Genomic DNA, 22,461 nt, shown 5'->3' with positions numbered 1-22,461 from the left:
AAGCAGGATATGGGCTACAAGCTATGACCAAAAAAATGGCAAGTGAGATAAATGTATGTGATTTCAAATTACTAAAAGCATATATGCAAAGGTGTTAACAGTACTTTCCTCTGGATGGAGGGATTATGAGTGAATCTTTTTTCTTCAGGTATTCTGTATTTTCTATAATTAGCAGGCATTGCATTTATAATCACAATGCATGTTATTAAAAGAAAAATAGGAATCTGGGCCTGGAATGCAGGGAAAGGGTCTAGGTTAAAGCTACTGTTTTGCACACCAATTATTACTAATATTTTCTAGGTGGCTGTGTATAGAAGAGAACCCTGAAGGCAGAGCCTTGAGGCCCACCAACATCCAAAGCAGTGATTCCCATGACATTCCCTGGCTTCTGTAATCACTGCGGGGGTGCGGGGAGTGCTCATGAAAAATGCACGGGCTTAATTTGGACTCGGGTTTCTCCAATATAACTTACAAAATAAGGACAGAGTGCTGCAGCATTCTCAAGAAACAAGAATAACTTCCCTGGAGGTCCAGGCAGACTCTGAGCTGCCACTGCAGAGGAGCACAGGGTTCCATCTCTGGCTGGGGAACTAAGATCCCACATGCTGCGAGGTACAGCCAAAAAAAGAAAAGGAAAGAAACTTAAGGATGAAGAAGCTGCATTTCAAGTTTCAAGGTCATGGAAAATCAGTTTTGAATTGCTGGGATGCCAGGACACTGTTCACAGGTGCTCTTGATGAGGAACTTATTGGAGGGTCAGCTGCATCCAGCTTAAAGATGTCTGGGAACACAAGACAGGCAGAGAGATCCCACATATTCAACTGCAGGGCTAAGACTAAAATGATGGGTGGTCGGGGATCATGGGCTGGAGAAAAACATGTCAATACCACCTGATAAAGTGGATCAAATACGACAACTACCAAAAAATGGGAGACAGAAAAGGGGGAAAGGAGAGTTAAGACCACTGATTGTTGTATAGTTAGTCAGGTGGAAGGCACAGCAGTCATGTCATAAGACTGAATGGGCCTAACTTGTCTATTAAAAGATTTCAATTTGGCTCACATAGTGAAAACTTAACTCTGTGCTGTATACAAGACGCTCACTTAAAATGCAATTGAAAAAACTAAAAATAAAGGCTTGGGCAAAGATTTACCAGGCAAATATTAACAGTGAAACAGCAGGAGCTGCAATCGTGAGAGCCAAGTAGACTTTAAGTCTAAAACAAAACACATAAACAAACAATTCAGAGATATAAAGTGGCCATCGGACATACAAAAGAATTTCCAACTTCACCCATAATAAATAAATATGAATGAAAACTGTATTGAGAATCTGTTTTTTGTCCATCAGACTGCCAAACTTCCTGAAAATCTCATTGAACTTTGGCCTGGACAACTACCACTATAATTCTGTTTTGTAGCACTTTAGTTAAATTACCTTTTGATTAATCTCTGGACTGTCAGAGAATTCTTTCATTATATCTTAACTTGAGAATAAGATTATAAAGCCTTATTCTTTTTCTCCACAATTATATATATGTATACATAATTGTGTGTACATATATATATATATATATATTTTTTTTTTTCATTAGCTTTGAAATGATCAATCTTAAAGCATGCAACTATGGGCATTAAAGGATGGCTTGGGAGTAGCATCATATGTTTGAAAAGGTTTGGTTTCATTTCATTACTGTTGCTTCATCACTGTTATATTAGGACTTGTGCTTCCCATGTGGCTCTAGAAGTAAAGAACCTGCCTGCCAATACAGGAGATGTAAGAGACAAGGGTTCGAACCCTGGTTTGGGAAGATTCCCTAGAGGAGGACATGGCAACCTATTCCAGTATTCTTGTGTGGGTAACTCCAGGGACAGAGGAGCTCGGTGGGCTACAGTCCACAAGGTCGCAAAGAGTGGACATGACTGAAGTGATTTAGCACTGATCTCCCCGCGTTCGCTACCTCTCTTTGGGTCAGACGAAATGGAGCTGTTGGTTATACATGTAAACTGTCACATTAAGTATCTTCACATAGCAGTCATGTCTGATTGCCCTAAACTGCAAGAGGGAGACGAATATTTTGTTCTCCTGAAAATAAGACACAGTCAGATGAGTTTTAATTGAGTTGCTCATACTGCATGTTGCTGCTGCTGTTGCAGTCGCTTCAGGCATGTCCGACTCTGTGCGACCCCATAGACGGCAGCCCACCAGGCTCCCCCATCCCTGGGATTCTCCAGGCAAGAACACTGGAGTGGGTTGCCATTTCCTTCTCCAATGCATGAAAGTGAAAAGTGAAAGTGAAGTCATTCAGTCGTTTCTGACTCTTAGCGACCCCATGGTCTGCAGCCCACCAGGCTCCTCCATCCCCGAGATTTTCCAGGCAAGAGTACTGGAGTGGGGTGCCAGTGCCATAGTGGCCTGATAAAACAATTTTGATCAATTTTCTGTGCTTAGCGTTTAAAAGGCTGCCATCTAAGGCTACAAGGTGCTGGTTGGTTCTCATGTCCCCCTGTTCTCAAGTGCAGCACAGCACACCACCAGGATCAGCTTGTTCTTAGACACTTGGAATAGCAGTGACCCAGGCTTCTCCCAGGTGGTGCTAGAGCCTGCACCAATGCAGGAGACATGAGACTCAGGTTCTATTCCTGGGTGGGAAGATCCCCTGGAGAAGGAAATGGTAACACACTCTAGTATTCTTGCCTGGAGAATTCCACAGACAGAGGAGCCTGGCGGGTTACAGTCGATGGGGTCTCACAGAGTCGGACTGAAGTGACTTAGCACACACGCAGGTTTTTCCAATTAAAAATCACGTACAGTATATGCGACATTGTTTTAAAATAGACATGGAGCAGACGTTCTCAAGTGGGATGGTTTCGTCCCTCATAAGGGACATCTAACAATGTCTGGAGACATTAAAAAAAATTAATTTATCTTTGGTTGCACTGAGTCTTTGCTGTTTTGCTCAGGCTTCCTCTAGCTGCAGTATGAGGGCTTCTCAACACAGTGGCTTCTCTTCACACAGGCTCTAGGGCACATGGGCTCAATAGCTGTGGCTCATGGGCTTAGTTGCTCTGAAACATGTGGGATCTTCCTAGATCAGGGATCAAACCCATGTCCTCTGCATTGGCAGGCAGATTCTTATCCACTGTGCCACCCAGGAAGTCCTCCAGGGACATTTCTGATGATCATTACTGGACAGCACCACTGGTGTGAAGTGGATGGAGACCAGGAATGCTACCAAACATCTTACGATGTTCGAAACAAGGACTTACACCCTACAATATCAACCGTGTGAGGGTTGAGAATACTGCTTAGTCGATAATGATCAGCTGGTATTTTCCTAGAACTTTTCTCTTCATATCTTATCAGAAACTGTTACAATCTGTTTGTATGTTTGTGTTCTCCCAAAATTCACACTGAGGTCCTGATGCCCACTGCAATGGCATTGGGAGGTGCACGGCCTTTGGGAGGTGATTAGGTCATGAGGGTGGAGAACTCATGAATGGGATTAGTGCCCTCCTAAGAGAGGCTCCAGAGAGGTCCTAGCCCCTTCCACCACGTGAGGACACAAGAACTCTGCGACCTTGAAGAGGGCTCTCACCTGACCACGCCGGCACCTTGATCTCAGACTTCTACCCTCCAGAACTATGAGAAGTAAATTTGATTTTTTTGAGCTCTTTTTAAAAATTTATTTTTAAATAAATTTGTAACAAAAAGGATTAATAGCTTTGCAATGTTGTGTTAGTTTCTGCCATACATCAACGTGAATCAGCCACAGGTATACAAGTGTCCCCTCCCTCTTGAACCTCCCTCCCACTTCCCACCGGATCCCCAAATTTCTGTTTATAAGCCACCCAGTAGCTTATAATATTTTATTATAGTAGCACGAATGGACCAAGACAGGGACAAAGCTGAGGACCAAGATATGGCAACAAAGTAGTTTGGACCAAGTGAAGACTGAGTTGGGTCTATGAAGTATTTTACTAAAGCTGGGAGATGCCTATTGGCCCTAGCGTCCAGCTTGGACTTACTATTAAGACACAACAGGTGTGGATACCCTGCATCAGAAAGCTCTCATCAGTCTTCTGATGACTCAGGATCAGAAGGTGGTTACCATGGAAGCATTCACAACAGCACAATGCCGCTCTTCCAATAACGTATTTATTTACATGAAAACACCATTTTATACAAATTGAAGATAAATCTTGAAGGGTTTGTCCAGGCTTGCCTTCCCATTCCCTGATTTTGTCCCTTCCACTCTCACCTTTTTTTGGTATCATAAATAAAGGGTTTTAGACTGGGTGAAAGAACCTGAATCTAACTCTTTTTCCCCATCCAAAGTAACTTTGAATATTTAACGTCCATACTCATCCTTCAAAGAAAACTCTTGCCCAGAGTCATTTTATTTAATTTATTTATGTAATACAGTGTAGAAAGCTATCATGGTCATACGCAATGATCCTGTACAATCATCCTGCAGAAAAGTTTTTTGGGAGAATTCTTGGTAAATTGAGACCAGCAGAGCGCTCCCACCCCCACCCTCCCCAACCCGTGAAAGTGCTTACAATGAACAGGGATTCTTTTCTTTACCAAAGATCTGAAGATACATGGACGAAAAAAGCTTCAATTCTCAATGCCTAATGTGTGCACATAAAACAGGCACGAAGAAATAAACGTCTATCCTCATACTTCCTATATCACACATATAGCAGGAGCAGCAATCTGTACAGTAAAATGCAATTGTGGGAAAAAAAAATCCTCTAACTCATTTGGATTACATAAAAACGTTGAACTTTAAAATGCATAGTGATCAGGAAAAGAATACTTAGGCAAGAGAAGCAGCTAAACCCCCACGTTCACAGAAAGCATTCCCCCATCGTTTCTTAAAGCATGTTTCAAAGTAGGACTTAGTTGGGTCACAAACCACAAGGATAATATACAACTGGCTAAGGGGCTACGTGATAAATAATCAGGAGAGGATCTATTCATGCACTAGTTGGATACAGCTAAATTCTTTACAGTACACAAAACCCATTAATAATGTAGTGTAGAGACCGAAATGTGAAGATAGAGAATACATTACTGATTTGTATATTAATTCAAGTTCAGGCATCTACTTGTGTTACAGCACAGCTGTTGAAAGGCGATAATGAGTAAATAATAAAACAGAAGGGTTTGCTTTTCTCCACGTTATTCTCTAAATGAACACCGATGGGTGGTGAAGCAATGGTTTTGCTGTCCGATTTCAGAGGCTGCTGCGGCGGTGGTCTAGTTCTGCATCTGCTCAAAGAACTTGTAAGTTGGGTTTTCGTAGCCGTTCTGCTGCATTTTAGAGAGGTGGCGCTCCTCTGGGGTCACAGCAGCGTCAACCTGCAGAGCAAGAACGAAGACAAATTTTTTTTTTAAACAATCTTTTAAGAGCGCACATGGAGAAGCCAGAGAAAGATAAGGTGCACTGTACTCTTTTTTCCTAAGCCAAGATTGCAGAAACCCCACAAATTTTCCTTTCTTTTCCACTTTGATGGAGAGTAGAGAAGGAGGTCTTCCCTGGAGCTCAAATGGTAAAGAATCCACCTGCGATGCAGGAGACCCGGGTCGATCCTTGAGTCGGGATCCTCTGGAGGAGGGCATGGCAACCACTCCAGTGTTCTTGCCTGGAGAATCCCAGGGACAGAGGAGCCTGGTGGGCTACAGTCTGTGGGATTGCAAAGAGTTGGACACGACTGAGCGACTAACACTACCATAGGAGAAGGCGGCGACAGAAGATGGCACCACTGACTCAACGGACATGAGTCTGAGCAAACTCTAGGAGATAGTGAGGGACAGGGAAGCCTGGCGTGGTGCGGTCCATGGGGTCGCAAAGAGTCGGACACCACTGACCCACTAAACAACGCCTGAGCCCACCAGTTACGCAGACACTCCATCTGGCCACTAGGTGGCGCTCAAACCCTTGACCGGCTGGCTTGCCTTAGGCAGCGCCCACTGGTTGCTTCCCTCCCTTAGTAGTAACTGGATACACTTAACGCAATAAATATTATTCTCTTCCCCTGTTGGCTTGAAAAAGAACAAAAGCCTTCCATGAAAGACTGTTTTACTTGAAAGTGTGGTGTCAAGCTAGAAAAAAGAGTTTTAGATTTAGCTAAGCAGTTGTGTCTGACTCTTTGCAACCCCATGGACTGTAGCCCACCAGGCTCCTCCGTCCATGGGATTTTCCAGGCAAGAATACTGGAGTGGGTTGCCATTTCCTTCTCCAGGAGACCTTCCTGCCCCAGGGATTGAACCCAGGTCTCCTACATTGTAGGCAGACGCTTTACCGTGTGAGCTACCAGAGCAGGTATGCTTGTGGCTCAGAGGTTAAAGCGTCTGCCCCCAATGCGGGAGACCGGAGTTCAGTTCCTGGGCCGGGAAGATCCCCTGGAGAAAGAAATGGCAACCTACTCCAGTATTCTTGCCTGGAAAATCCCATGGACGGAGGAACCTGGTGGAGAATCACCTGGAGAATCACATGGACGGAGGAGCCTGATAGGCTACAGCCCAAGGGGGCCCAAAGAGTTGGACACGACTGAGCGACTTCACTTTTCACTGACACTCAAAATCTGAACTGCTGAGTATCTCCGCACCCTTGTTTTGGTTTGTCCCTGGAGAAGGGTACGACAGAGGATGAGATGGCTGGATGGCATTACTGACTCGATGGACGTGAGTTTGAGTGAACTCCGGGAGTTTGTGATGGACAGGGAAGCCTGGCGTGCTGCGATTCATAGGGTCGCAAAGAGTCGGATATGACTGAGCAACTGAACTGAACTGAACTGAACTGAATACGTTAAAGAGGCAGACAGAAGCAGAGATGGCTCTTGGAGGGGGCTTTCCTGATCAGTCAAGGTGAGGGGGGAAAATCCAAATATATTTTCTTTGGGGTCTGTTCCCTTTAATGGGTTCCTTCAGATAAAAGTGAGTGCGCTAACAGCAGAATTCTGGACACTTCAATGTGAATACAGATGAGGAACAACATTTCCTGATGAGGCAGTGGAGTCCAAGCTGCCAGCTCCAGGAGACCGGAAAGGGATACAATTTACATAGAATCCGATCAGATCAGATCAGAACAGATCAGTCGCTCAGTGGTGTCCAACTTTTTGCAACCCCATGAATCGCAGCAGGCCAGGCCTCCCTGTCCATCGCCAACTCCCGGAGTTCACTGAGACTCACGTCCACCGAGTCAGTGATGCCATCCAGCCATCTCATCCTCTGTCGTCCCCTTCTCCTCCTGCCCCCAATCCCTCCCAGCATCAGAGTCTTTTCCAATGAGTCAACTCTTCACATGAGGTGGCCAAAGTACTGGAGTTTCAGCTTTAGCATCAGTCCTTCCAAAGAAATCCCAGGGCTGATCTCCTTCAGAATGGACTGGTTGGATCTCCTTGCAGTCCAAGGGACTCTCAAGAGTCTTCTCCAACACCACGGTTCAAAAGGATCAATTCTTCGGCGCTCAGCCTTCTTCACAGTCCAACTCTCACATCCATACATGACCACAGGAAAAACCATAGCCTTGACTAGATGAACACGGTGCAAACCCCTTGGGAGGGTGCTACCTGGAGATCTTGCTCTAGGATTGACTAATAGAAAACAACTACGGTGGTGTCAGTTTAAACTCCATGGAGGGGCACAAAGGAAAAAAACAGACTGGGGTAGCTCTGAGAGGCTGAGGAATGGGAGAGAGTGAGACAGTCACTCTTGACGGGCAACTGTGAGGTTTTTCGGCATAGGAGTCTCCCTCCCAGAAAACCTGCACCTTCCATTGGTAAGAGCAAAAGGGAAACTTCTGTACCTCCACTCTGTCTGATCTGCCAACATACTGTTAACTCCATTCTGCCTTTACTTTTATATTGAAATTCTGGGAGGGGATGTTCATTTTCTCTCCCCGCCCCAGGAGGTTGTACGTGTCTTGAAGGTAGGATCATTTATATTTTCGTCTTGGTACTAAGTGTTACACATTCCTGGCAGTGCCTAAATGATCAATTTCTACTTGATTAAACCTAAGTAGATTTCAAAAAAAAAAAAAAAAGATAAACAACATACTGTTCCAGATTATTATTTTTAACTGAGCACTAAGATTCTAAACGGAGAAGGCAATGGCACCCTACTCCAGTACTCTAGCCTGGAAAATCCCATGGACGGAAGAGCCTGGTAGGCTGCAGTCCATGGGGTCGAGAAGAGTCAGATATGACTGAGCGACGTCACTTTCACTTTTCACTTTCATGCACTGGAGAAGAAAATGGCAACCCACTCCAGTGTTCTTGCCTGGAGAATCCCAGGGACGGGGGAGCCTGGTGGGCTGCCGTCTATGGGGTCGCACAGAGTCGGACACAACTGAAGCAACTTAGCAGCAGCAGCAAGATTCTAAAAGTATGTCTGGCTAAAGATTTAAACAGATGCCCTCTGTTGATACAGTGGGTCCTCTGAGCTGTAAACTTGGTTTGTCCTCTCAGGCTCTCCGTCCGGCCCTCTTACTCTCTGCAGGCCGAGCCAGACGTCCATCTGGCACGGGGAAAGGTGCTCAGGTTTCTAGCGTGTCTGCTGTGCCTCACACAGTCCACAGAAGAGAGGAAGTACTTATCTCTTTGCTGAATACATGAAAACTTACATTGTGTTATTACTGTTTTAAAACAAAAATAACTTTTCCCTCAGATACTGAAACCAGCACAGGCAAGAAGAAGTCAACTTCCTGTTGACTACAAGCATGGAGACCTTAAATTAGCTGGAACCAGAGGGCTGGTGACCTTGATTCTCCAAATCTCACCTGGCTACCGCACCACCGACCAACAGAAGGATGTCCACACCAGGCATCCTATGACCTTCTCTCTCATTGTGTCTTTAAAAACCCTTGCCTGAAAAGCCACCGGGGAGGTCGGGTCTTCTGAGAATTAGCCGCCCATACCACTTGCTTGGCCTTGCAAAACCTGTTCTCCTGAGTTCAGTTTTTTTTTTTTTTTTTTTGGATTTCTCATATAAGTGAAGTCTTACAGTATTTTTCTTTTTCTCTGTCTCACTTATTTTGCTTAGTATAATACCCTCAAGGCTCATCCACGTTGTCACAAATGGCAGAATTTCCTTCCTTTTAATGGCTAAACAATATTCCATCATGTGTATCTCATTTTCTTTAGCCATTCATCCACTAATTGGCACTTTGTTCCCATGCCTCGGCTATTGTAAATAATGCTGTGCTGAACACAGGAGTACAGATGTCCTTTCTAGATAGTGATTTCATTTCTGTTGGATACATATTCACACGTGGAGTTGCTGGGTTGTATGACAGTTCTGTGTTCAGTGCATTGAGGAATCTCCATACTGTTGACTGCACCCCCACAGTGACGGCACCGCTCTTTCGGTCTGCATTATTCACTAGCCGGTGTGCTCTAGTCATGGTATAGGAATTGTCTTCCATCCCTCGACATGATGTCCTAGCACCAACAGACCTGCCCTCTGGCATCTGTCCTTACTGGCTTCAGGAGGAGAAACATGGTGCTACAGTTAACAATATTGTATCGTATATTTGAAAGTTGTTTAAAAGAATAGATCTTCAAAGTTCTTATAACAAGAAAAAAAACTGTAATTATGTGAAATCAAAGTTGTTCACTAAACTCCAGTATTCTTGCCTGGAGAATTCCATGGACCAAGAGGATCGTGCCAGGCTTACAGTTCATGGGATCGCAAAGAGTTGGACACAACTGAGCGACTAACTTTCACTTTCAAACTTATTTTGGTAATCACCTCACAATATGTACATACATCAAATCATAATGTTGCAAACTTACAACTAATACAGTGTTATATATCAGTTCAGTTCAGTCGCTCAGTCGTGTCTGACTCTTTGTGACCCCATGAACTGCAGCACGCCAGGCCTCCCTGTCCATCACCAACTCCCGGAGTTCACTCAGACTCACGTCCATTGAGTCGGTGATGCCATCCAGCCATCTCATCCTGTCGTCCCCTTCTCCTCCTGCCCCCAATCCCTCCCAACATCAGAGTCTTTTCCAATGAGTCAACTCTTTGCATGAGGTGGCCAAAGTACTGGAGTTTCAGCTTTAGCATCTGGAATAAGCTGGTTTCCCCAAGGTTACTTTATGACTCCACCTCATGGGCTTTTCAGTCTGGGTGAGAGTTGGAATGACTGCCTTGGCTAATCTTAATGCAGCTGGAACAGACATAAAATTCCACTGGGAGGACACCGCGCCAACGGATGCTCCACATTGCTGTCCCTGGGAGAATAATCAGAGATGTTTCCCCAGCCCTTTCTCTTCCTTTGATCTGCTCTGTTTTCAACAAATGAGGTCACTGGGCTTTAATTGGCAGTTGTGTCATTAACCAGGAACTTGTAAGTTAAAACGCCATCATTAAAGATCAGCACCAGTAATGAGAGATTTCCCTCACTCTCCGAATCTGCTTGCTGAGAAACAGCCTGTCTACAGTCCTGTGCTGTTAGAACGTGGGCATCTTTTTCCTCTGTGCCACCTCTTAACTGAGATTTCAAAGAATGTAGAGATTAAAAAGCATCTTGCTTCAGAGATCAGGCACTGCTACGTGTCTGAGTGCAGAAGAAAACATAATGCTGCTTGATTGTTGGAGTATTAAACTTGTATTAATACAAGTTTACCTGAACCTACATCAACCCTCACACAGGCTGCATTCATCAGGGGCAGAGCAACAATTAAATAGCTGATCTCCTCTTCGAAGGCCAAAGCCAAACTCTTATTTAAGAGAGTACAGCCAGAAATGTGAGGCTCAGAGTATGTGAGTCAGACAGCTAACTTTCCTGTCTTTTCCCAGCCTCCTTCAGTTCAGTTCAGTTCAGTCGCTCAGTTGTGTCCGACTCTTTGCGACCCCATGAATCGCAGCACACGAGGCCTCCCTGTCCATCACCAACTTCAGGAGTTCACTCAAACTCACATCCATCGAGTTGGTGATGCCATCCAGCCATCTCATCCTCTGTCGTCCCCTTCTCCTCCTGCCCCCAATCCCTCCCAGCATCAGAGTCTTTTCCAATGAGTCAACTCTTCACATGAGGTGGCCAAAGTACTGGAGTTTCAGCTTTAGCATCAGTCCTTCCACAGAACACCCAGGACCCAGCCTCCTTTCTACTTGCTAATTCTTGTGACCCGCTGCTGCTGGGAGGGTGGCTCACGCTTCCCCAGTGCTGCAGCGGGGCGGCTTGGCCCCCAGGTCTCAGAGGGCTTGGAGCTACAGGAGAAGGGATTACCTTTACAACATGGCACCCACGGAGTGTAGATGGCATCTTTTTATCCCCAGATCCTTGAAAGGTAAAGGTGGAATGCTGAGTGCTCTGGTCCATGGATAAACCCACCGCCGAAAGAAGTCAGGGGGAGCCTCCCTACCCTGCAGGGCTCAGTCATCCATCACTCACGGCTCAGCCATGGCCCTGCTGCTGGCCACCCAGCATGGTGAGGGCCAGCCCACCATGACCCTGGGTGCACGGGGCCTCAGTATCACTTCCCTTCAAGTGGAGCTGGGGGAAAATGGAGCCAGTGGTGCTTATTCGGCAAGGAATTACAGGGCAATGGAGCAGGGGACTGAATTCTCCTTCCTGCTTCTTTCCCCACCCCAACCCCAGGCAGGAACCAGGTGTCACTGGCTGAGATGAAAACCTACCTGCATAGCACCTCCGAGCACCCCTTCTTTGGACTTTCTGGGAGCAATGACTGATCTGAAGTCTTCATCTTCTTCAGAGACCCTGGGACACTCTCTACACTGAACCCCAGCTTGGCTTCCATGGGCCACTGCTACTGACCCTTTTCTCTCTTCTAGTAACCTTGAAATGTTGGTTTTTCTACTGTGTACATGTTCATTTTCATGGACATTATAGAGAGCTGAGCCCAAAGAGCTCAGTCCACCTGGTGCTAACACCATCTTGAATAGAACTTTTGACTACTGTTTGGCTAATGCCCTCTTCCTACCCGTCTCTCCCTGAACTCGACTCTCTGAAGCCACTTATTCCTTCACTATATGCAGAGGAATTTACAGCTCAACCATTAGACTGTAGACATAAAATCTATTTGGATCTCTCCTTAATTTCTAGACTCCCCCTGCTTGGGGGGGAGTCTTGGCTCTCATGTAGGTGCTTTAAGCTCGGAGGAGGGCCAGTGAACATCCTATTTTAATTTTATTAGGTAGGGTAACCAGCAGGGTGTGTGTTGATGGGTGACCCTTTATGCATGGCACTGAGTCCCAACAAGAGAATCTCAGCCTCTAAAGATTTACCATTTCAGGTCATCTAGGTGGACAAAGGCTTCCCAGGTGGTAAGAATCCACCTGCCACTGCAGGAGTTGCAGGTTCGATCCCTGGGTCGGGAGGATCCCTTGGAGAAGGAAATGGCAACCCACTCCAGTATTCCTTGCCTGGGAAATCCCATGGACAGAGGAGCCTGGTGGACTACAGTCCATGGGGTTGCAAAGAGTCAGACACCACTAAGCATGCTTGTACCAGAGGTGGACAAAGAACAGAGGATAGGATAAACTAAACACGTAAAACAACCAGGGAGTGTAAGAACACTAGCAACCTGGGAAGGAAAGGACACACTCAGAGAACAGCAATGAAGTTTTCAAGTTAATCATTTATCACTTTTAGTAACCTCGCTATGTTGGTTTTCTACTGTATACACGGTCATTTTCATAATTACATTTCCTTATTTCCCTAAGTAGCTCAGTTATACTTATTGCCTACATCAAGTAATCTTTCAGGCACACCCCGGAACTCCCCTGCCATGCTGATGCTTTCCTTTGACCTTCTAGTTTCTACTCCTGCTGTTTGCTTCCAATCTCCTGCTGATTTGAGTCTACCTTCGATTTTTCTTTCTTTCTTTAATATTTGTTTGGCTTCCCTGGTCTTAGTTGCAGCATGTGGGATCTAGTTGCCTGTCCAGGGATTGAATCAGGGCCCCCTGCATTGGGAGTGTGGCATCTCAGCCTCTGGACCACCAGGCAAGTCCCATCCCTTCACTTTTTCTTCCTGTTGCCTCCCATTTAACCTTTCCAAACTGCCAGACTGCTCTACACCCGTTAGTGGTTGCTAGATGCCTCCACTAAAACTTGATTTCTGCCAGGAAGAAAGGACCCATAGCGACATAGTTTTATAATGTCACCAATCGGATAGCACAGTCCTTCAAAAGAGTCATCTGCTGTATCTCCATAAAAAGCTAAATAAGGAACCCTTTTACTCAGATCAGAGATGACTGGGGGCAGGGGATAGGAGACCTCTGGTGTTCCAGTTATCAGATCTGCGAAAAAATTTTTTTTAATTTCTTCAATCAAGAGGCTTTATACCACTTTTTTCCTGTTAAAGGTGAAGTCTCTGTCCAGAAGGTATAGTGGAGAGAGCTCCAAGATATATTTGAAAATGTTCAGTGTCAGCTGACATGAGTGTAGTTCTCCTAACAGAACCTGGGGTCAGTGGGATTTGCAGAACCTCACTGGCAGGACAATGGTGGGTAATTCAGTGCGTGCTGGCATCGTCAGCCACCAGAGATGGTGTGCACAATCTGGGGAACAGAGTAACAGAGGGCTGTCTTGTCACTCCTGGAGGCACCAGTGAAGCACTGGCATCTCCGTGAGAAACCACAACTAATGACTTACAGGCTGAATGTCTGGCTTCATGATGAAAGTAAATATTAAATCAATATTTACTGCTTAGTTTTGCACAACAAAAATTAGCAACTGCTCACCTCCAACTGGTAACATTTCTATGAATAAAAGCCCTAGGCGTGCTTCACTTTCCCATCTCTGTGATCTTCTGCAGCAATCCTTCCCTCTGAGAAGGAGCGAATCCCTGGAGACCAAAGCTTTTGTTGGGGTTTCTCCTTCACGGCTGAATTCTGTCCTGACAGATGTAGGACCTGGTATCTGGGGATACCCATTTACTCATTTTTGTTCTTAGTGAAATAAGGTTACTCATTAATGAAGCAGGTTAACCAGCCATCTAGTCAAGGCTATGGTTTTTCCAGTAGTCATGTATGGATGTGAGACTTGGACTGTAAAGAAAGCTGAGCGCCAAAGAACTGATGCTTTTGAACTGTGGTGTTGGAGAAGACTCTTGAGAGTCCCTTGGACTGCAAGGAGATCCAACCAGTCCATTCTGAAGGAGATCAGTCCTGGGTGTTCATTGAAGGACTGATATTGAAGCAGAAACTCCAATACTTTTGCCACCTGATGTGAAGAACTGATTCATTTGAAAAGACCATGATGCTGGGAAAGGTTGAATGCAGGAGGAGAAGGGGACGACAGAGGATGAGATGGTTGGATGGCATCACTGACTCAATGGACATGAGTTTGGGTAAACTCCAGGAGTTGGTGATGGACAGGGAGGCCTGGCGTGCTGCAGCTCATGGGGTCGCAAAGAGTCGGACACGACTGAGTGACTGAACTGAACTGAACCAGCTGCCAATAAACTTATTTCCCTGTCCTTAAGGGGGAGAAGCCCACTCAGACAGGCAGGGAAATGTGGGTGGGGGCAATCACCTGATTCGGCACGTACTCTGAGAGTAATGGTGCTGAAACCCCCTTTCATGCTGCATCACCCCGCCAGGTGAGCCAGTCCAGGTGCTCAGGCTGGGTTGCAGTTCTGAGTGTCTGAAATCGGCCAGACCATCACCTTCCTGAGGGCTGGGATGGTATCCAGCGCCTTAGATGAAGATCTCTTCCAACACTCAACAGAGAGCTTGACGAAGGCTTGGGTTACCTACGGACTGGAGAGAAAGGAAGACCTCTCCAGGGAGAAAGAGATGGTTTCTGGGCTCTTCACAACATCCTTCCTTAAAAAAAGAAGGAGTTGAGCAGAAATAAGGAAAAGAAACACCAAAGGAGGTGGGGCGGTCAGTCTAGAGGTTCCCAGATGCTCTTAAGCTAACAAAATAAACAACAAGAGAAGGACTGAAGGACTTCTCTTCCCACAGGGATGCTTTCTGGCTTAAAAAAACTCACTTTTTTCAGAATTCGTGTTAAAGTGTCAACTGCTCTAATAGTTCAAAACTGAGGAGACCTTTTTTTGCTAACTAATCAAAAAAATGGTTTTACCCCAGGAAGCTATGTGCCTGCATGCTAAGTTGCATCTGGCTCTTTCTGACTCCATGAACTGTAGCCCACCAGCCTCCTCTGTTCTTGGGATTCTTCAGGCAAGAATACTGGAGTGAGTTGCCATGCCCTTCTCCAGGGCATCTTTCCCACCCAGGGATTGAACCCGCACCTCTTATGTCTCCTGCACTGGCAGGCAGGTTCTTTACCACTAGCGCCACCTGGGAAGCTCAAGGTTTGCTTAGATAACTATATAAAAGGCTTCCCTGGTGGCTCAGATGGTAAAGAATCTCCCAATTTGGAGACTTAGGTTTGATCGCTGGGTCAGGAGGATCCCCTGGAGAAGGCATGGCAACACACTCCAGTATTCTTGCCTGGAGAATTCCATGGACAGAGGAGCCTGGCGGGCTGCCCACGGGGTGGCAAAGAGCCAGACACGACTGAGCAACTAACACTTTCACTTTTCATATAAAAGGCAGGAGCACTAACACTAAATATATATCAGTGATTCTCAAAACTGACTGCATGTTTGATTCAGCTGTGAAAATTTTCTACACTGAGATTGCTAGCCTCCTATTCAGAAATTCTGTTTCCCAAGGTCTGGGGTGGGATCTGGGGAACGTGTCCTTGGAAATCGGTACCTTGTAAGCAAGTCTCAGCACAATCACGGCAGTCAGCTCCGAGATGCCTTGTTTCATTGCCCAGCATCACGGGGCTCTGATACGGACAGTATCCTCCTCAGATTCCCATGCTAAAGTCCTAATTCCCAGTACTTTATACATAATACCCACACGTTTGTTGGTTAGTTGCTAAGTCGTGTCTGACTCTTTGCGAACCCACGCACTGCAGCCCACCAGGCTCCTCTGTCCATGGGATTTTCCAGGCACGAATACTGGAGTGAGTTGCCATTTCCTACTCCAGGGGGTCTTCCCAATGACCCAGGGATTGAACTCACGTCTCGTGTGTCTATTGGCAGGTGGATTCTTTATCCCTGTGCCACCTGGGAAGCCCTGCTCTGTCTGACCTTGGCTCTACTGAATTTGACACTGAAAGGACACTGCTTTTGTCTGGGTCTGTTTTCTTATGTATAAAATGAGATCAATTAATTGATCCTTGAGATCTTTTTTGGCTCTAGCAATTCTCAATTTCTCAAGATGTATTAATTCACTATCTTTAATAGTTTCCTAAAAACTACATAAACCGTGAGGTTCTCCTCTTCTCAACCTGCATTTTAAATGCATATAAGGAACTTATTTGTACATTTTATTTTACAGTATTTTAGGTCAAGGGTTTAAGGAGTCATATTTGAATCTTGCAGCTTAATCTATTTTGCTGGTGTAACTTACTACCTCTGTGTTGTACATCCTCCTATCTCCCACAGGTTGGGCTGCTGGGAGAGTCTCGAGGAAATGGAATTGTCACTTTGTGGGTCTTCTCTCCATCTTCAGGGCCACTGTACTAACACCTTGAAACTAGGACATTTCAGGTGCAAAGTGCAGGCTAACGATTTGACTAACTTCGTATATGTTGTTCAGCCCTTGGGTACAATGTGATTTTCTATGACACTCTAAAGGTACGATTGGTTACTGAAAATTATTATTATCACCTGGCTTGAGTTAGAAGTCACATGATTTATTTAAAAGTCCAGGAATAGGGACATGCCTGGTGGTCCAGTAGTTAAGAATCCACCTTCTAGTGCAGGGGACACAGATTCAGTCCCTGGTTGGGGAACTAAGATCCCACACGCCACAACTAGAGAGCCCACACACTGTTGAGCTTGCTGGCGCAACAAAGACCCCAGCATAGTCAGAAGAAAAAAAATCCAGGAATAAATGTGTCAAAAAAAGTTTTTTTCAACAAAAAGCAGCCTTCCACCTCCGTTTTTATTTGTAACTTGTTTTAAAAAAATGTTTCACGGCAGTCACAATGTCTTTAAGCCAGGCATTATCCTTAGTATTATTCTGATATTTCAATAGAAAATAAGAAGCTGAGATAGCATATATCCCTATTGCCTTGACCACAGTAGTTATAAGTCAGAAGGAATAAAAACCAGAAGCAAGAAAACAGCTGCAACTTGAGCAGGAATGGGGATTGTTTTTCCAAAGAAGAGATACTTGGATGATTCCAACACCGAGCAAGAGTGCCTTTACGCCAGTTGCAAACAGGCAGCCAGGTTCACCTACCTCCACCACTCCATGATGGATGGATGTGTACTGTTTCTTCTTCAGCATCACCAAAGTGATGACGATCACTGTTGCTATGACAACACCGCCCACCATGAGCCCAATGATGGCTCCTTTGTTGGAACCCACGTCTTCTGCAAAGAACACCTTGAAAACAAATCAAGGAAAAGGACTGTAACTACGGGAGACGTATGGATGAGGAACGTGGAAAGTTCAGTATATCCAGTCTACGTTTTATGCCGTAAGTTTGAATTGTTGGTCACTCAAATTATTTGGTGCGCACTTGAAAAAAAGCCGAATAATACTGACTAAAAATGACATCTTCAGTCTGTAGAATAATGCACCACGTGCCTTCCTCAGTCCTGGAATGGCCACTCCCTCCTCCCCTTCCCCACCAATATGTCTTTAGGAAGGCAAACAGCAGCCCGCAGGGATCTGAAACCCTCTGATAGGTGGACATTCTGTTAAGTGGGGGAGGGCAGCTCTTAGATCTATCAGAAACTGAAAAGGCACGGTTCATGATTATGAAAGGAGGTCAGTATCTTCCCAGTCACAGCAGGTTTAAACTGGGAGACCTGACGCGTGACAGCTGCGCCTTAGGTACTTCTCCAAACTACAGATGCCGTCGTTTTCTTAGAAGGACATTTTCAATACACAGGAACATGCAATCTAAGACAAAGGCATTAAACAGAAGAAAACAGGCATCTTGTTACCTACTTTAAGCCACAATAATTCTGCAAGACACTAATTAACCTTGAGAAGCATCATATGCTTATAAGGCACTTATTTCAAACAGAAGCAGCAGTCGGCAACAAGATAAGAATTTTAATAGCCACACATTGACATGTGCTTTCTTACTATGATGTCTCTGGCAACCCAACTAAAAATGTTTTAGTCTTGATGTTTATTTGAGTTAAACATGAAAAGAATTTAGAGAATACTGTGAAGAAGAAATTTATTCAGTGATAAATTTATTATACTACATTCCTTCATACTGTTTGTAAAAGTGAGTCATTATTTTTCATCTTTACTTGAAAGGAATTATAAAAGCACACGGCAACTTTTATCATTTTTCATATATGGAGATACTCTTATGCCAGATCATCTGGTTTAATTACTACAGAATATATACCATGTTTGCTATATAAATTAATAAAAATAGCTCCCTAAATAATTTTTTTGATATAATCTCAAGATAGTAAATGACAGTGAAAACTAGAACTGACATCCTAGCAATCTGAAAAGGCAACATGAAATGCAGCAAACAAAGCAAATTTCGAAAAGAGTTTTATTCATGGTTTATCTGCAACAAAACTAGAAACTGTTCATAATCATGCCCCTTTCTAAACAAATATACTCCCTCAACATATTTGTAAAGAACAAATCATTAATTAGCTAATGATACAAGTATGAGGTAATCAGAAATGTGTGTAAGTCTGGACATCTTCCTGTGTCTTTAAGAAAATACTGTAATTTTGTAATATTCATTGCACTAATTATAGTACATTATCTTATCAACTAGTTCAGTAGAGGGAGCTGATTCTCATAATCGCTGCTGCCAGCATTAGTCACTGTCACGTTATAGGAGTTTGTGTAATTGCGGAGATGGGTTTTCATGACACAGGCACCAGAAAATGCAAAGTCACATATTAATCTTCAGCTATCTGACCCACCAGCATCCAGCTCTTCAGCAGAATTCCCAGTTTTTTTTTTTATTAACCTCTTCAGCATCACCCAGATCAAGAGTGGCCCTGATTCTATAATAACTGACACTGGATTAACCTTCCAAGGAAAACCATGCTTCAAAGAGTTTAGTGTGCTTTTATCGAAAAGGTTATGGGAGTTAAAATGCAAATCTGAGCTGCAAGTCAGTTTTGGATTTGCCCAGTCATTTACAGTGAAAAGAGGCACGCATCATACTTTACAGGTGCTTCTGTCGGAGTTTAATACTTGGATTTATAAATTTTATTCACAAATATTGGAAAGACAGTTTCCCCTTGAAAGGGAAAAAGACACATACACTTATATACACACACAAACAAAAATAAAGTGCCTAAGAGCGTCCTTCTCAAGGATTATTACTGTTTTCAGAATTTTACTACCACCTTTATTCACTACTGAATGTGCAGTCAAATGACTTCCGTTATTAATTTAAGCCACTCACTGGACTTACTCTTAAGATGGGAGGAACCCTAACATCATGAAGGACTGTTTACCTGAGGTTTTTGGTAAAGGGCTTAAAGGAAATGATGGGTGTTTTCTGATTTACTCCAATTCTAACATTTGGGGGTGGGGAAAGGGTGAGTGTATCTGAAAAGGAAGCCACTGTCTTTCCTGGCCAAGTCTTCTGCTGAACAGCACTGCTGGGGATAGTGCTCATCCACCCCTTCTACCCACCTCCAGAGGTCCCAAACATCCTGCCCCTCAGGAAGAATTTAAAGGGTGGGGAGGGAACCGAAGGATGGGCAAGGGAGAGGCGAAAAAACCCAGGGAGAGAGTTCCAAACGTGAAATTAAGCAAACGGCCAGGAATGCCGTTTTGTGAACCTAAGTAGTATTTGCACCTGTTTATTTGAAATTTTGATCCCTCACACAAACATACCAAAAGACTGCTGTCCTAGAAAACAGACAGGAAGTTAATTAAAATGGCTGCTAGACTAGAAATTAATTCCATTTTAAGTCCTTTGTGGGTTTAACTGCTTTCTAGACCTATTTTTGTTGCTGTTCAGTCACTAAGTCGTGTCCGACTCTCTGTGACCCCATGGACTGTAGCACACCAGGCTCCTCTGTTCTCCACTATCTCCTGGCATTTGCTCAAATTCATGTCCATTGAGTCGGTGGTGCTATCTAAGCATTTCATATGCTAAGAACTACCATTTAAAGAGCCTCTTTTTCTTTTCTTCCTATTTTCATGATGCGCCTATAGGCAAGCATGTAATTTTTGTTTTAATCTTTTCCTTAACTGGATTTCTGACCCAGGAGGAATGTGAGTCATTTGGCAAGACAGAATGGCAGGAAGAGGTAGATTATGTCACCTACCAATTTTTATTTATTTATTTTTTAAACTTTATATTTTGTATTGGGATATAGCCAATTAACAATGTTGTGATAGTTTCAGGTAAACAGCGAAGGGACTCAGCCATACACATACATGGATCCATTCTCCCCCAAACTCCCTTCTGAACCAGGCTGCCACATAACATTGAGCAGAGTTTCCTGGGCTCTGCAGTAGGACCTTGTTGGTTATCCATCTTAAAAATAGCCCTATGCAATGTCCATCCCACAAGTTCATTCTCTAAGTCTGTGAGTCTGTTTCTGCTTTGTAAGTTCATTTGCATAATTTCTTTTTTCACCTACCAATTTTTGATGATGAACTTCATATCCTGAATCATGTCGGAATTCTGCATCCATCTTCACTTCAGAGATCTCTTCCGTCTTGATGTTTGTTAATCCCGAACCTGTATGACACCATAAGCATTGTACCATAATCAAAACACACAGGCCAGTCCATTTGTTTTATCTATAAACAATATCATTTCAACACAAAGCCTACCAGAAACTTCCTCCTAAGCCTAAAGTTAGACGAAAATAGATTAACGACTTTCTTCAAGAAAAATGACACCCTATATTTAAATCCTTAAGCACTGCCTTTTTTAAACAAAAAGAAATTAAAGATTAAAGAAATTTGAACTTAACATGCTATAATTTTTTTCTTAATGGGGAAAAATAGAAGTTAAATGGTAGTTGTGAGGGTGGCAAGGATTTGTTCCTAGAATATGCTGGCTTGGTTTAGGGGCTTACAGCTTAGCCTATAATGTGTCTTTTTCCTTCAGAAAAGGTCATAAAAGGCTTTAAAAATGAGCATTAATTACCTGGTAGAACAAAACTGCTACTTTGGGACTTTGTTCCTATTACAAATAAATTATGCTCATGCATCTATGCAGTGGAGCTCTGTAAAAATCGTATCATTTATTTAGTTAAGTGATTTAGTTACAGATATTAATACAAAATGTAACTGGTTCATCTGCTGAATAAAGAACTGCAGTACATAATTTTTGAAAACTGTTTCTGTGGGACTAAGAGATTTTCTAATGTACTAATGCTTCTTTATAAATTACTATATGATCCTTACACTATTATCATGAATTTAATTTTTCTGATGATAATTTGAAGTTTAAAAACAAAACGCAAAGTAATTTTTAAAACCCAAAGTGAAAGAGTGCAGTATAAATATGATTTACATGTTGTAGCATTTAAATATCAAAAGTTTGAATTTTAGGATGAGAATGGCTTCTAAAATCACCTGTTTTCTGCTCTTCCCACCCAGGGGTAAACTCTCAGCTCTACTTGAAAAGAGAGGAATAGATCTGTTTGCCTGCATTTTCAGACAGCTTTGTCTACTAGAATGGTGTTTCTTACACGAAGCCAAAATCAGTTTCCTTGTAACTTCCACTCCTTGTTCAACACAGAACAAGCCTGAACCTCCTTTCTGCACAATAGCCTTGAACAGATCAGAAACTCAAGAAGAGACATCATGTTCCTGCTGATTTTTCTCCTACTTGGGCTCCAAGTCCCTTCAGCTCCCATGGGACCTAATTTCTTGCTTTTGGTCTGTCGCTCTTACAATCTTGTCTACAAGGTGTTGTGAACCCTGTCACACATCTTGTTAAAAGTGAAAAGCACTGTCCACAGCATATGATGGGCCAGTCTAACAGCACACTCTATACAAAAGAGAAAAGGGGATAATTTGACAAGATCCAGGGAGCTCACGCTGGTTGTGACATATCACTGATTCCTTGGCCAATTGCTCAAAGAGCTTCCATTTAACAACCTATTCAAAAACAGACCCTAGATCAATGTCAATCTCCATCCGGCGTGGCCTGTGATGCTGTCTTCTGCTCATCAGAACTATGTTTTTCTTATTCCTGTCTTCCCAGGTCTTGCTAGTCCACAAAGATCAGTGAGAGTGGTTCTATGATCTTGCCCTCTGGTTCTCCTAGACTGTGATTTACCTGGGTCCTAGGGACTTACACTTGGGTAGAGAAGTGTGGTAGTTTAAAAATATAGCCACTAATTATAGATACTCTTACCATCAAGAGGTGGGACTTAATTCCCTTGTGATTATATATAGACTTGCTTCTCATGAACAGAATGTAGCAAAAGTGGTGGTGTATGACTTGAGACTGGATCGCAAAGGACAGCTTCCTTTG

At 43.8% G+C, this 22,461-nt stretch overlaps 1 protein-coding gene across 1 annotated transcript in view; it reads right to left on the bottom strand.

Moving 5' to 3' along the window:
• Nucleotides 1-4,142: 4,142 nt before the first annotated feature.
• The window catches only part of APP (amyloid beta precursor protein), a 312,665-nt gene continuing 294,346 nt past the window's right edge, over nt 4,143-22,461 (bottom strand). The window contains 3 exon segments of the mRNA XM_070367423.1: nt 4,143-5,367; nt 17,253-17,399; nt 20,609-20,709. Of these exon segments, the coding sequence (XP_070223524.1) occupies nt 5,266-5,367; nt 17,253-17,399; nt 20,609-20,709 (350 nt within the window). The 3' untranslated portion in view covers nt 4,143-5,265.

Source organism: Bos mutus, chromosome 1 (genome assembly GCF_027580195.1).
Source record: "Bos mutus isolate GX-2022 chromosome 1, NWIPB_WYAK_1.1, whole genome shotgun sequence".
Lineage (NCBI taxonomy): Eukaryota > Metazoa > Chordata > Mammalia > Artiodactyla > Bovidae > Bos > Bos mutus.
Note: the sequence above shows the minus strand (reverse complement) of the source record. Positions and strands in the feature narration are given on the sequence as shown.